This window comes from Schistocerca serialis, chromosome 10 (assembly GCF_023864345.2).
Source record: "Schistocerca serialis cubense isolate TAMUIC-IGC-003099 chromosome 10, iqSchSeri2.2, whole genome shotgun sequence".
In the NCBI taxonomy this organism is placed as follows: Eukaryota; Metazoa; Arthropoda; class Insecta; order Orthoptera; family Acrididae; genus Schistocerca; species Schistocerca serialis.
The window spans coordinates 236388645-236405242 of record NC_064647.1 but is presented as its reverse complement, the minus strand read 5'-3'; the positions used below and the strand labels follow the sequence as shown (position 1 = coordinate 236405242).

Sequence of the window (16598 nt, the reverse complement as noted above, 5' to 3'; positions counted from 1 at the left end):
TGTTGTGTACATAGTTCCACGTAGTCAGCGCGTACACAACTTTCCCACTAGAGCGCGCCCCGCTAAGCACAACAGCGGAGGCGCAGCGCTCGTCCGTCTCCGCTCTACGAGATGGCGCTGCCTTAGAGACGGACCAAATTCTGCTTCCGCCGATCCGCGTATTAATATGTAACGCAGTCAATCAGATTGCTGCTAACGTAGAACCTTTTCTCCTCGCGGATCACACTCGCACAGTGATACCTGAACACGTGAGGTATTATAACGAGTGTACAGACCTCCGATTACTTAGTCTGCATTTGTCTGCACCAGTCTGTACCAGTCTGCGTTAGTCTGTACCAGTCTATAGTCAAGTTTCAGTCTGCGCCTAAGAAGATTATCATATTCCTGTACATGGCCATGAAGAAAGATGTATAGACACTTTCTCAAGTATCAGACATATGTGAGAATAAGATTAACGTACCAAGACCAAAGGAGCTTCAGATTGTCAACTGTAAACAGCATCCAGAATCAAGTTACGTAATGTCTATGCTTTTTATTATTTTAATAAATGTGTGTGAAAATTAATCAAGTTCTGTTTAAAGATGGTCACCGTCAATCTGCTACTATAAGCATGCAAGTGGCATTTCTATCATCTGACCTAGCGCCAGAAGATAAACACGCCACGATAAGACCACAAGACATATTGCTGACACTCGCCTACTTCGTTAGAGCGACCAGTCAAATAATCTGATGGTGTGTGTACCAAAGGTCTTACAGTAGGCACACCGCACCTTCTGATACTACACAAACTATTGGAGGCAAGAAAATAACTCGCATAATTCGAAAATTACATAGGAAACGGATGCAAACAAACATTATGCTTACGACGCGTCTGACGTTCACCTTACCTGCCGCTTGGAGCGCTAGTGTCGCTCCGTCTGTCAAACTTTTACAGCAGTGAGTGTCGCGACTGTTATGTTAGACTGTGGTAGTAGTCAGGTCGGCAACTTACCGAAGAGCCCCGCATTGAAATTCTGCCTGAAGCCCGACGGCGCCGGGTAGAAGCTGGGGTAGGCGGCAGAGTTCTGCGCGAAGAGGCTGCTGGCGGCGGGCTGGCCGAAGGTGAAGTTTTGCGGGTAGTCGGCGGCAGCGGGCGCGGCCGAGGCGTAGAGGCCGCCGCCGGGGAAGTAGGAGGGGCTCTGCGCCAGCAGGTTGGCCGCCACGGGCAGCGTGAAGTTGTGCTGGGCCGAGTACTGAGCCGCGGGGAAGCCGGCCGACAGCAGCGCCGCCAGCGGCGAGCCGGCGTAAGAGTGGTTGGAGGCGGCCGTCAGCAGGCCGGAGCGCAGCAGGGAAGGCGCGTAGGCCGCGGAGGCGCTGCCGTAGCCCAGGGGCAGCCCGAGGCCCGCCTGCAAGCAGGGCAGCTGTCACTGCACGCGTTGAGCGGCCAATAATACTGCACGGAAATACAGGGTGTTTCGAGAAGGACTTCGCAACTTTGAAAATTCATATAAATTAATTCGTAGTACCTAGAGAGGTGAGTGTAGTGTCAGTTTTGTCTCACATAGTTGGATAGTGCCGAATCACACCGGAAGGAGCGCTAGTGGCAGTTGCGTTAAGGGGGGTGTAGGACGTTAAACGGGCCGTCTTGGAGCAAGAGAGACACCACAGGACATTTTAATTTCCACTGTCTATGCTTTTACGAATAAATTCATAAAACTTTGTCAGCATCACCAGGAAGGATTAAGGATTCGCAATCATAGCAGTGGAAGTTAAAAAAAAATAACAAAATAAATTTCTTTACATGTGAAAGTTCATCATTTTTTTCACTTCTATTGGCTGCGTTTGTTGCTATAGGTACACGTTTCTTCATAAGTAAGAGAGATTCTTCGATGAATTTTGCACAGCATGCAAACCATACTTACAGGTGTATGAAACTCTAGAAATTATTTAATTTATGAAAAAATGAGTGTGATGTTATATTTTAAATTTCATGTTTAGAAAAAAACTCAAATTTTATATATTTCGGCGATCATACATGTCGCCATCATCAGGTGAACTGACGGACTGAGCTCCTGTGAACGTGCCGACACAGGGATCCGTACGCTATGGCTGCTCAGAGGGAACTGGGTTCGGTCACGGCGGCAGCCGATTTAAATACCCTCCGCCCGCGGCGCGCTCCCTCCGCTGTCCGCGCCCCGCGCCACGGTCGCGCGGTGGAACAGATTGCGACGCCGTCTGAGATGACGTCGGAGTGATGGCTCTGTCCACCGTGGTCGTCACAACTATATGTTTGCTCGATTTACTCTTGACTAACCCAATCGCTGGGTGCGAATTTCTATGGCCTCTCTAACAACGCTGTCCCAGTATCTCGACCTCTGTACCAGAATCCTCGTGCGTTCATACTCCATAGTGTGATTTTGAGACAAACAATGTTCAGCGACCGCCGATTTGCTCGGATACATCAGTCGAGTGTGCCTCTGGTGTTCACGGCATCGATCCTCGACGGTTCGCATCGTCTGACCAATATGCAACTTGCCACATTGACACGGAATCTGCTACACGTCGGCCTTCCTCAAACGGAGGTCATCTTTGGCGCTCCCCACCAGTGCACGAGTTTTATTCGAAAGACGTGGCGGCACTTTCACAGGAGCTCAGTCCGTCAGTTCACCTGAAGATGGCGACATGTATGATCGCCGAAAGATTGTGCCCGTTGGACACTATAGACCGGCAGTACGCCCGTGGATATTTTGATTATCAAATACTCCGGCAGAAACTCAAGAATCACATCAAATTTTATAGTTAATTATCTCAATTTTTACCACAGTTTTTAATAGTTTTGGAAAATTCCGGAGTTTCGTACACCTGTAAGTGTGGTTTGTATGTTGTGCAAAATTCATCGAAGAATCTCCCTTACTTATGAAGAAGAGTGTACCTATAGCAAAAATGCAGCCAATGGTAAGTGAAAAAAAGGTGAAATACAAACGTCAAAAAAATGAATTATTTTCTTACATTTTTCAACTTCCACCACTATAAGAGTAAATCCTGAATCCTTTCTGGTCATTCTGACAAAGTTTTATGAATTTATTTTTAAAAGTATAGACAGTGGAAATTAAAGATTCATGTGGTGTCTCTCCTGCTCCAAGTCGTCCTGTTTGACGTCTTACCCCCCTTAAAGATGGCTGCCTTCATTGGACCTTAGTGTGCTAGCTGCGTGTTTTGGTTTGAAGAATCGAAGTCGGCGACAACAGTTCAGCGTAATTTCCGTACTGAGTACGCTAAAGCCGGCCGAAGTGGCCGTGCGGTTAAAGGCGCTGCAGTCTGGAACCGCAAGACCGCTACGGTCTCAGGTTCGAATCCTGCCTCGGGCATGGATGTTTGTGATGTCCTTAGGTTAGTTAGGTTTACCTAGTTCGAAGTTCTAGGGGACTGATGACCTCAGCAGTTGAGTCCCATAGTGCTCAGAGCCATTTTTTTGAGTACGCTAAAGATCCTCCTAGTAGGCCTACAATTTATGAGTGGCATAAATGTTTTGTAGAAACCGGCTGATCGGTATGGCATGGGAAAAGCACGTCTGACGAGTTTGTTGAGTGAGTGCGACAACAATTTGTCAACAGCCCTACGAAATCGACCCGGCATGCATCTCGCGAACTGCAAATACCACATGCGACTATTTTCGGAGAAACTGTTTGTATTTGAAACTGTACATATTGCCACAGAGCAAGCTGCAGTGCTACAGCGAGTTTGGGAAGAAATTGACTTCTGGTGGCATGTGTGCAGGTTAACCAACGGAAGCCACGTAGAAGATCTTTTGGTTAAGGTGAAAAAAGAAAACTTGATGTGTTTCCCTACAAAACAACACTAAACCCTGCTGTGTATCTTCTTTCAATAAATTTATACGAATTTTTAAAGCTGTAAAGTCGTTTTTGAAACACCCAGTATTGCACAATATTATTGACGTCACCCTGAGACTGATGAATAATATTTGCAGTTACACTCAAGTAAAAGCCATGGGTTATACTTAAGGTGGAGGGGGGAGAAAACAAAGTAAAGGGAAGGGATTATTGATGTCATTTGCATTGGGACATTACATAGAGTCAGCAGGAACGAGCGAACATGTGTGCTGGACCAGGGTTCGAACCTGGGATCTCCTGTTTACTACGCAGTCGCGTTAACCAATCCGCGGACGGACACAGTGGTTATCGCTACTGTGCGGACTATCTGAGCAGTGGCCGACCCACAGCCCCACCCAGCGCCACCTGTCCACAGTCCCTGTCCATATCCTCTGTGCTAGCTACTCAGAGATTCCCGCAGGGGGTCGGACATACCTGTGCATCCTCACCGAAGATGGTGGACGCGTTGCCCATCAGTTACGTGAGTACGGACGTCTGTTCATTCGAACTTGTCTGAAAGAACAATCACGCATTCTTATAGATGTCATGGAAAAGCGATGTGCACATATATAGATGGAGGTAGTACCGCATACGCAATGTTCCAAACGGAGTTGCAGTGGTGCGCTTCTCATTCGTACTCTGGTAGCTCATGTGAAAAGGTTGCTGAACTCATTATGCCCGCACGATGGCAATTAACTGATTTGAACGCGAAATGCAAGCTGGAGGTACACATATGGGACACTGTTGTTGTTGTTGTTGTTGTTGTGGTCTTCAGTCCTGATACTGGTTTGATGCAGCTCTCCATGCTACCCTATCCTGTGCAAGCTTCTTCATCTCCCAATAGGTACTGCAGTTTAGTGTATTCATCTCTCGGTCTCCCTCTACGATTTTTACCATCCACGCTGCCCTCCAATACTAAATTGGTGATCCCTTGATGTCTCAGAACATGTCCTACCAACCGATCCCTTCTTCTTGTCAAGTTGTGCCACAAACTCCTCTTCTCCCCAATCCTATTCAATACTTCCTCATTAGTTACGTGATCTACCCATCTAATCTTGAGCATTCTTCTGTAGCACCACATTTCAAAGGCTTCTATTCTCTTCTTGTCCAAACAATTTATCGTCCATGTTTCACTTCCATACATGGCTACACTCCATACAAATACTTTCAGAAACGACTTCCTGACATTTAAATCTATACTCGATGTTAACAAAATTCTCTTTTTCAGAAACGCTTTCCTTGCCATTGCCAGCCTACATTTTATATCCTCTCTACTTCGACCATCATCAGTTACTTTGCTCCCCAAATAGCAAAACTCCTTTACTACTTTAAGTGTCTCATTTCCTAATCTAATACCCTCAGCATCACCCGACTTAATTCGATTACATTCCATTATCCTCGTTTTGCTTTTGTTGATGTTCATCTTATATCCACCCGTCAGGACACTGTCCATTCCGTTCAACTGCTCTTCCAAGTCCTTTGCTGTCTCTGACAGAATTACAATGTCATCGGCGAACCTTAAAGTTTTTATTTCCCCTCCATGGATTTTAATACGCACTCCGAATTTTTCTTTTGTTTCCTTTACTGCTTGCTCAATATACAAATTGAACGACATCGGGGAGAGGCTACAACCGTGTCTCACTCCCTTCCCAACCACTGCTTCCCTTTCATGTCCCTCGACACTTATAACTGCCATCTGGTTTCTGTACAAATTGTAAATAGCCTTTCGCTCCCTGTATTTTACCCCTGCAACCTTGAGAATTTGAAAGAGTATTCCAGTCAACATTGTCAAAAGCTTTCTCGAAGTCTACAAATGCTAGAAACGTAGGTTTGCCTTTTCTTAATCTAGCTTCTAAGATAAGTTGTAGGGTCAGCATTGCCTCACGTGTTCCCGTATTTCTACGGAATCCAAACTGATCTACCCCGAGGTCGGATTCTACCAGTTTTTCCATTCGTCTGTAGAGAATTCGCGTTAGTATTTTGCAGCTGTGACTTATTAAACTGATAGTTCGGCAATTTTCACATCTGTCACCGCCTGCTTTCTTTGGGATTGGGACATTACATTTCGGAAATCGTTGAGAAAATCAATATTCCGATACCCACAGTACGAACATTGTGCGGGGAGTAACAGATTTCAGGTATTACCTCTCACCACGGGCAACGGAGTGGCCGACGGCCTTCATTTGACGACCAAGTGCAGCAGCGTTTACGTAGAGTTGCCAGTGGTGACAGACAAGCAACACTGCAGAAATCACTGTGGGGCGCACGACGAACGTATCCGTTAAGACAGTACGGCGATATTTGGCGTTGATCGACTGTAGCAGCAGACGACCTACGCGAGTGCCTTTGCTAACAGCACGACATCGCCTGCAGAACCTTTCCTGGGATCGTGACCGCAACGGTTGGACGCTAGACGACTGCAAAACCTTTTCCTGGTCGAATAACTCCCGATTTCAGTTGGTAACAGCTGATGATAGGTTTCAGGTGTGCTGCAAAGTCCACGAAGCCATGGACCCAACCTGTCGACAAGGCACTGTGCAAGCTGATGGAACCTCGATAATGGTGCGGGCTCCAGTTACATGGAATGAACCAGATCCTCTGGTCCAGCCGAACCGACCATTAGCTGGAAATGGTTATGCTGGGCTGCAGCTATTCGTAGACTTCTACTTGTCAAGCAACGATACCGTGTCACTGTGCCACAGTTGTGTGTAACTGCTTTGAATGACATTCTGGACAATTGGAGTGGATGATTTCGTCGTCCGACGTGAATACCACCGAACATTTATGGGAGTTAATCGAGAGGTCAGTTCGTGTACAAAATCCTGCACCTGCAACACATTCGCCATTGTGGTCAGCTTTAGAGGCAGCAATATTTTTGCACTGGGCCTCCAAGGACTCGTTGAGTCGGTGCCAGATCTTGTTGCGGCACTACGCAGCGCAAAAGGAGGACCGAGTCCATATTAGGAAGTATCACATGGCTTTTATCATCTGAGTGTACATTGACAATATTAATACTGTGCAATTGGAATGCTGGACGATACGGACTCTGCTCTACATCGTTACCAGCAGAAAAGAGGATGAAATATTGCTTCAAGGAGTGCCAAAGATCACTCACGAAAACTTGTGAAGAGAATTAAGGTTGAACTACAGAAAAAGATAAAACGGTTATCACAACTTACTATGTGTTGATGATCCAACATTGGATATTGTACTCAAAGTGGTTCTTCCCATACATAGGAACTGCCGTAACATCTAACTATGTCAGCTATGACTTATACATTTCGATGGACTCTAATAATAATATTAGAACAAATAAGCCCTCGGTCATAAATATTAAGTCAAAATTTACCAGGTTTCGATGCTACTATGAGCGTCGTCTTCAGAATTAAACTGTTCTAAAACATAATAGGTATATAAGGCATTAATAAACTAAAGTGTGTACTTACTGGAAAGAGATGCAGTACTTACAAGTCACATTCTAAAAAAATCTAAGCCTGAATGGCGACGTCATGAAAAGTTGTAAATATGATAAGCTGGCTAAGGGCTGCTCGTACCTGAGTCAACAGGGGTTGAAACAAGGGCTTATTTGTTCTAATATAATTCTGACACGGTCACTGAACCTTAGCAGCAATGTTCAAAGTCTAATAATAATACTCTTTCATCTTGTTTCGAACTCATTTTCCACGCAGCAACAAAGAAGCTGGCCTAACCTAACCTCCTTGATCTGTGTAGCTCGCGAGAGATTGCGTCAACGATATTGTCAATTATACCCACAAACGGCACAGTATCTCCATGCAGCGTAATATATTTCCGAAGTTTCTGATATTCTCAGTTTTACTGCCCAATTTCTCAGTCTTACCCCTCAACATCATTGCGCATCCGGAAAATATTGTGAATATTGTTGACCGTCTAGGGGTCGCCTTAGGGATTACTACTGGCGGCACTAAGGTTTTTGCAGACGTTGGCATTGCCTGCAAGGCACAGTGAACATCGCCACAGGGCGCATATTACTTGACTTATTGGCCAGTGCCTCTCCACAAATTGTAGTATTAGGGTCTGACAATCACTGAAATTCGGTTGAGTGTATAGCAACATAAATTGTCCCGGTGGTAACATGGATCAAATGGCTCTGAGCACTACGGGACTTAACTTCTGAGGTAATCAGTCCCCTAGAATTTAGAACTACTTAAACCTAACTAACCTAACGACATCACACACATCCATGCCAGAGGCAGGATTCGAACCTGCGACCTTAGCGGTCGCGCGGTTCCAGACTGTAGCGCCTAGAACCGCTCGGCCATCATGGCCGGCGGTGGTAACACGTTGGAGGTTTATAGCTCCGTTGGTTACCATCGTCAACAAGAAGCTATTGTTGTTTCACATATCTCTTCAAATGTTTAGCTTTTGGTCATTACGTCCTCTTGCTCAGTGCCTCTTTTGTCCTATGGTTAATTGTGTCTGATGTCTCCACCTCTTTCTTGTCCCACCTTTTTTTGCTTTTGTTCTCTAATTAAGTACTGTTCTGAGCACTCTGTTTTCATTCAGCCTTGTCACATGATCCGTTCATTTATTTCTATACTCGTTCATCTGCTTGTACACTTGTTAACCCCAGTTCTTGTGTGGTTGTTGTATGCCTACATCAGGCAGCCTGTAGCCACCTGCCGCCCTTGAAAGCTTCATTTCCGCAGCTTGTATTCTTGGTTCATTTCCAGCTGTTATTGTGCAAGTCTCATTGCCATTGTTTTGTAGAACTTCACCAGCGTTTCCTTCCTCACCATTTTATCCAATGTCCTGTGTCTGGTCCCGTTAATGTAACTGAAGGTTTCAATTTTTTTCGGTAATTGTTTTTTGAGGGGAACAGTATTCCGAAACAAATTTCATTCATTCGCTCAATCTGTTTTCTGGTCATTTGTTACCACTTTGCTTGGCACCGGGTCTTGACATTTAAAAGCTATGAATTTGTTTTTAATCTCGAGACTGTGAAGTTACATTTAATTTATAAGTGTATTCTTGATGGGTGTCCTCACTGTCAACTATAAGAAGTTGTTGCATGGGGTGTTTCACAATACCTGGAACAGGCTTCTAGGATTTAGTACGATTAGCAGATAAAGTTTTGATAAGGTACCCATATCAGGAAATGTGTGGCCTGGATATAAAATAAGTCTCAAGATTTCACTACTGTCAAACCTGCCGCTTCACAAACTGCACGCCCACAAACTGAGAGGGCTCTGCCATCAGTCCCTGTCGTAATTATGACATCACATATCATTTTCGTCCGAAAAACTGATGCGTTCGCAAATATGAGGGTTGAGTGTAATGCTCCACAGAAGCGCCGCAATCGGGACTTTGAATAGTATGTCCTACGCCAAGTAGAAGAGAACCTGAGGACGAAAACTTGCAACATTCCCCATGCCATTGTCTCCAGTAGAGCTCAGTGCCTCAGCTGTGCCTACCGTGAAACAGGAGGGTTGACCTTATTTCTAGACTTGGCTTCCCTATCAATAGTTTATTTACTGTCTCCCCTACAACCCCTGAAGCCCGTAGTAGGAAGTGTGAAACAGCCTGTACTTAGTAATTTCCACAGATCTGATGATGCATCAGAAGAGCGAAACCGTCAAACAAATCAAATAATAGGCAATCTATGGCGGGTCATTCAGTACGGTAACTGGTGCTGTTTTCTCCGTATTTCGATCACTCATTTATGTTGTTGTGATATACAGTCCAGGACTGGTTTGATGTAGCTCTCCGTACTACTCTATCCTGTGCAAGCCTCTTCATCTCCAAGTAACTACCGCATCCTACAGCCACTCTAACCTGGTTACGGTGTTCAGACTCCAGTCCTTCTCTACAGTTTTACCCCCCCCCCTGCCCCCCTCCCCTCTCTTAGGTCCTTCTGCTACCAAGATGACAACTTCTTGACGACTCAAGATGTGTCTTGTCAATCAGACAGGTTGTGCCACAAATTTATTATTTCCCCAGTTCGATTCAGCGCTTCCTCATTTGTTATTCACTCTATCCAGGTACTCTTCAGCATTCTTGTACGCTGCTTCTACACCAACATACTGTTAGTTTTGACGTGTCATCCCAGTCTGGTTGGGCATGTGGGATTTCAATTTTATTCTTCAACTTGCCCAATCTTTGTGAAGAGGACTATTTCACACGCCAAACTGAGCCCCTCCAGGGTAGACCAGGCCATGGAATAGCCTCGAAACGTTGGACATAATAGTACCTGCTGTACAGTTGCAAATAATGAGCGTTTTACGCAGTTTTCACTAACGCAACAGCCAATTCGCCTTCCTTATTACCGTCTTGCGAGATTATGGTTTGTTGCAACCTAGTTCGCTCACGACGATGTTTGTACCTGCATAATATCGTAGTCTCGTTGTCCCGCAATACGAATGCACATAACTGACGATAGTTCTTGCTGCAAATACGCCGCTTTTTTTTTTACGGTTTGGACGACCAGACTATGCGTTCTAGAAAGCAACCTAACCTAGTTATCCTTCTTCAGTTTTTTAAGTTCACAGAAGCGCCAAAGAATCTGGTATAGAAATGCTCATTGAAATAAGAAGATATGTAAACATGGAGAATACGCCACTGCTATCAGCAACGCGTATATAAGGACAACAAGTGTGTGCCACACTTGTTAGATCGGTTGCTGCTGCTACAATGGCAGGTTACCAAGATTTAAGAGAGTTTGAACGTGGAGTTATACTCGAGCGATGGGACACGGCGCCTCCGAGGTAGCGGGGAAGTGGGGATTTCCCCGTACGACCACTTCACGAGTGTACCGCGAATATCAGGAATCCGGGAAAACATCAAATCTCCGACATCGCTGAGGCCGGAAAAAGATCCTGCAAGAACGGGACCAAAGACGACTGAAGAGAATGGTTCAACGCGACAGAAGTACAACCCATCCGCAAACTGCTGCTGATTTCAGTGCTGCGCCATCAACAAGTGTCAGCGTGCGAACCACTCAACCAAACATCATCGATATGGGCTTTCGGATTCGAAGGCCCACTCCCTGATGAGTGCACGACACAAAGCTTTACGCCTCGTCTGGGTCCATCAACACCGACATTGGTCTGTTGATGACTGGAAACGTGTTGCCTAGTCGGACGAGTCTCCTTTTAGATTGTATCGAGCGGATGGACGTGTACGGGTATGGAGAGAACCTCATGAACCCACGGACCTTGGATGTTAGCAGGGTGCTGTTCAAGCTGGTGGAGGCCCTGTAATGGTGTGGGGCGTGTGCAGTTGGAGTGATGTGGGACCCCTGATACGTCTAGATACGACTCTGACTGGTGACACGTACGTAAGCATCCTGTCTGATCACCTGCGTCCATTATGCATTCCGACGGTATTGGGCCCTTCCACCGCGACAATGCGACACCCCACACGTCCAGAATTGCTACAGAGGGCTTCAGGAACACTCCAGATAACCCGGATGGTGTAACACTGTGCCAAGATGTGCTGGCCGTGCACCAAGGCATCCGGGTTATATGGATACTTCCCACTAACACCAACCTGTCAGAACTCCGGAGATGGGAACTTGCCCTTCAGTATATCCTCTCTTCCCGTTACCCACCAGGCCTCAACCTTCGCTAATTTCAAGTTTCCGCCGCTCATACCTCACCTGTCACTCAACAACATCTTTGCCTCTGTACTTCCGCCTCGAATGACATCTGTGTCCAAATTCTTTGCCTTTCCATATGTCTGCTTGTGTCTGTATATGTGCGCGCGAGTGTATACCTGTCCCTTTTTCCCCCCAAGGTAAGACTTTCCGCTCCCGGGATTGGAATGACTCCTTAGCCTCTCCCTTAAAACCCACATCCTTTCGTCTTTCCCTCTCCTCCTCTCTTTCCTGATGAAGCAACCGTGGGTTGTGAAAGCTTGAATTTTATGTGTGTGTTTGTGTTTGTTAGTGTCTCTATCAACATCATCTTTGTTTTTAGATATATTTTTCCCACGTGGAATGTTTCCCTGAAATATATATATATATATATATATATATATATATATATATATATATATATATATATTCCCTCTATTATATATATTAATACCCGTTTATCATCTGCATTTCTTCTTGGTGTAGCAGTTTTAATTGCCAGTGGTATATATAGGGTGTTACAAAAAGGTACAGCCAAACTTTCAGGAAACATTCCTCACACACAAATAAAGAAAATATGTTATGTGGACATGTGTCCGGAAACGCTTACTTTCCATGTTAGAGCTCGTTTTATTACTTCTCTTCAAGTCACATTAATCATGGAATGGAAACACACAGCAACAGAACGTACCAGCGCGACTTCAAACACTTTGTTACAGGAAATGTTCAAAATGTCCTCCGTTGCATCCACCCTCCGTCGCATGGAATCCCTGATGCGCTGATGCAGCCCTGGAGAATGGCGTATTGTATCACAGCCGTCCACAATACTAGCACGAAGAGTCTCTACATTCGGTACTGGGGTTGCGTAGAGAAGAGCTTTCAAATGCCCCCATAAATGAAAGTCAGGAGGGTTGAGGTCAGGAGAGCGTGGAGGCCACGGACTTGGTCCGCCTCTACCATTCCATCAAATGGTTCAAATGGCTCTGAGCACTATGGGACTCAACTGCTGAGGTCATTAGTCCCCTAGAACTTAGAACTAGTTAAACCTAACTAACCTAAGGACATCACAAACATCTATGCCCGAGGCACGATTCGAACCTGCGACCGTAGCGGTCTTGCGGTTCCAGACTGCAGCGCCTTTAACCGCACGGCCACTACGGCCGGCTACCATTCCATCGGTCACCGAATCTGTCCTTGAGAAGCGTACGAACACTTCGACTGAAATGTGCAGGAGCTCCATCGTGCATGAACCACATGTTGTGTCGTATTGGTAAAGGCTCATGTTCTAGCAGCACATGTAGAGTATCCCGCATGAAATCATGATAACGTGCTCCATTGAGCGTAGGTGGAAGAACATGGGCCTAATCAAGACATCACCAACAATGCCTGCACAAACTTTCACAGAAAATCTGTGTTGATGACGTGATTGCACAATTGCGTGCGGATTCTCGTCAGCCCACACATGTTGATTGTGAAAATTTACAATTTGATCACGTTGCAATGAAGCCTCATCCGTAAAGAGAACATTTGCACTGAAGTGAGGATTGACACATTGTTGGATGAACCATTCGCAGAAGTGTACCCGTGGAGGCCAGTCAGCTGCTGATAGTGCCTGCACACGCTGTACATGGTACGGAAACAACTGGTTCTCCCGTAGCACTCTCCATAAAGTGACGTGGTCAACGTTACCTTGTACCGCAACAACTTCTCTGACCCTGACATTAGCGTTATCGTCAACTGCACGAAGAATTGCCTCGTCCATTGCAGGTGTCCTCGTCGTTCTAGGTCTTACCCAGTCGCGAGTCATAGGCTGGAATGTTCCGTGCTCCCTAAGACGCCGATCAATTGCTTCGAACGTCTTGCTGTTGGGACACCTTCGTTCTGGAAATCTGTCTCGATACAAACGTACCGCGCCACGGCTATTGCCCCGTGCTAATCCGTACATCGAATGGGCATCTGCCAGCCCCGCATTTGTAAACATTGCACTCACTGCAAAACCACCTTCGTGATGAACACTAACCTGTTGATGCTACGTACTGATGTGCTTGATGCTAGTACTGTAGAGCAATGAGTCGCATGTCAACACATGCACCGAAGTCACCATTACCTTCCTTCAATTGGGCCAACTGGCGGTGAATCGAGGAAGTACAGTACATACTGACGAAACTAAAATGAGCTCTAACATGGAAATTAAGCGTTTCTGGACAGATGTCGACATAACATCTTTTCTTTATTTGTGTGTGTGGAATGTTTCCTGAAAGTTTGGCCGTACCTTTTTGTAACACTATATATATATATATATATATATATATATATATATATATATATATATATACTCCTGGAAATGGAAAAAAGAACACATTGACACCGGTGTGTCAGACCCACCATACTTGCTCCGGACACTGCGAGAGGGCTGTACAAGCAATGATCACACGCACGGCACAGCGGACACACCAGGAACCGCGGTGTTGGCCGTCGAATGGCGCTAGCTGCGCAGCATTTGTACACCGCCGCCGTCAGTGTCAGCCAGTCTGCCGTGGCATACGGAGCTCCATCGCAGTCTTTAACACTGGTAGCATGCCGCGACAGCGTGGACGTGAACCGTATGTGCAGTTGACGGACTTTGAGCGAGGGCGTATAGTGGGCATGCGGGAGGCCGGGTGGACGTACCGCCGAATTGCTCAACACGTGGGGCGTGAGGTCTCCACAGTACATCGATGTTGTCGCCAGTGGTCGGGAGAAGGTGCACGTGCCCGTCGACCTGGGACCGAACCGCAGCGACGCACAGATGCACGCCAAGACCGTAGGATCCTACGCAGTGCCGTAGGGGACCGCACCGCCACTTCCCGGCAAATTAGGGACACTGTTGCTCCTGGGGTATCGGCGAGGACCATTCGCAACCGTCTCCATGAAGTTGGGCTACGGTCCCGCACACCGTTAGGCCGTCTTCCGCTCACGCCCCAACATCGTGCAGCCCGCCTCCAGTGGTGTCGCGACAGGCGTGAATGGAGGGACGAATGGAGACGTGTCGTCTTCAGCGATGAGAGTCGCTTCTGCCTTGGTGCCAATGATGGTCGTATGCGTGTTTGGCGCCGTGCAGGTGAGCGCCACAATCAGGACTGCATACGACCGAGGCACACAGGGCCAACAGCCGGCATCATGGTGTGGGGAGCGATCTCCTACACTGGCCGTACACCACTGGTGATCGTCGAGGGGACACTGAATAGTGCACGGTACATCCAAACCGTCATCGAACCCATCGTTCTACCATTCCTAGACCGGCAAGGGAACTTGCTGTTCCAACAGGACAATGCACGTCCGCACGTATCCCGTGCCACCCAACGTGCTCTAGAAGGTGTAAGTCAACTACCCTGGCCAGCAAGATCTCCGGATCTGTCCCCCATTGAGCATGTTTGGGACTGGATGAAGCGTCGTCTCACGCGGTCTGCACGTCCAGCACGAACGCTGGTCCAACTGAGGCGCCAGGTGGAAATGGCATGGCAAGCCGTTCCACAGGACTACATCCAGCATCTCTACGATCGTCTCCATGGGAGAATAGCAGCCTGCATTGCTGCGAAAGGTGGATATACACTGTACTAGTGCCGACATTGTGCATGCTCTGTTGCCTGTGTCTATGTGCCTGTGGTTCTGTCAGTGTGATCATGTGATGTATCTGACCCCAGGAATGTGTCAATAATGTTTCCCCTTCCTGGGACAATGAATTCACGGTGTTCTTATTTCAATTTCCAGGAGTGTATATATATAAGCACGCGGTCTAGGTATTAAAAATTAATTGAAAAATGTTTGTTTCATAAAGTCGAACGTTGCCTGTGTCGTCTTGTTACACCCTGTACACCGACATGAAAATCATGTCGGAACTCGTCAAACGTGTCGCGACGTACGGTCGCGCCCTTACCAGTGGCTGGTAGGCGGGCGCCTGCTGAGTGCCAGACGAGAGCAGCACGGCGCCGGACCCGCCAGATGTCGCGGCCGGCAGCTGGTAGGCTGACGACAGCAGAGAGGAGAAGGGTCCTCCGTAGACGGCCTGCCGCTTGCCCTTGCCCTCAGGGGCCGCCGCCCCCACCACGGCGGCCGACGCCTCGTCTCCTCCTGCCACGCCCTCAGTGAGTCGCTCGACATCCGCAGCCAGAGCAGCCGACGCCAAGAGCGCTAGCAGAGCAAACACTTGCGTCTGTCTCAGGGGACTCCGCGCTCTCGAGGTACTCTGAAACACGAGAACGCGTCGCTCAGGACTCGGCAGCTCCCACACGAAAAAGTTAAACGACATTTTGAAAAATGAAAACCCAAACTCACTGATTTATGAAATTGAAATTGCAAGAGAGCTGCTGGTTTTTGGCTGAGCTCTCGATATTCATACAAGTGGTTCTCCTTTCTCCGAAGGTCTCTTTAATTTTCCTGTAGGCAGTATCTATCTTACCCCCAGTTTTATTTTTTTTTATTTACACGTCAAGTTCCGTAGGACCAAATTGAGAAGCGAATCCCCAAGGTCATGGAACGTGCCAGTACATGAACTTACAAAATAAAAGTAATAATAGATAAAAATAAATGTTAATGAACCTGAAAAAGTCAGTCCATAAGTTTAAGCAGACGCTATCAGAAATACAATGAGAATCGGCTTAATTTTTCAAGGAACTCCTCGACAGAATGGATTGATTGACCCATGAGGAAACTCTTCAGTTTCGATTTGAAAGCGCGTGGATTACTGCTAAGATTTTGAATTCGAGTGGCAGCTTATTGAAAATGGATGCAGCAGTATACTGCACACCTTTTTGCACAAGAGTTAAGGAAGTCCGATCCAAATGGAGGTTTGATTTCTGCCGAGTATTAATCGAGTCAAAGCTGCTTATTGTTCGAAATAAACTAATACTGGTAACAAGAAACGACAATAAGGAATATACATATTGAGAGGCCAATGTCAAAATACCCAGGCTCGTGAACAGAGGTCGACAAGAGGTACGTGAACTCACACCACTTATTGCCCGAACCGCCCGTTTCTGAGCCAAAAATATCGTTGTAGAATGAGAAGAGTTACCCCAAAACATAATACCATACGACTTAAGTGAATAAAAATAAAGTAGACTAACTTACGTGTCGAA

At 46.6% G+C, this 16598-nt stretch overlaps 1 protein-coding gene across 1 annotated transcript in view; it reads right to left on the bottom strand.

Moving 5' to 3' along the window:
- The window catches only part of LOC126424863 (uncharacterized), an 85929-nt gene that overhangs the window by 41079 nt on the left and 28252 nt on the right, over positions 1–16598 (bottom strand). Inside the window, exons 2-3 of the mRNA XM_050087678.1 lie at positions 15398–15706; positions 992–1385 (exon numbers count right to left, since the gene is read on the bottom strand). Of these exons, the coding sequence (XP_049943635.1) occupies positions 992–1385; positions 15398–15706 (703 nt within the window). The remainder of the gene's footprint in view (positions 1–991; positions 1386–15397; positions 15707–16598) is intronic.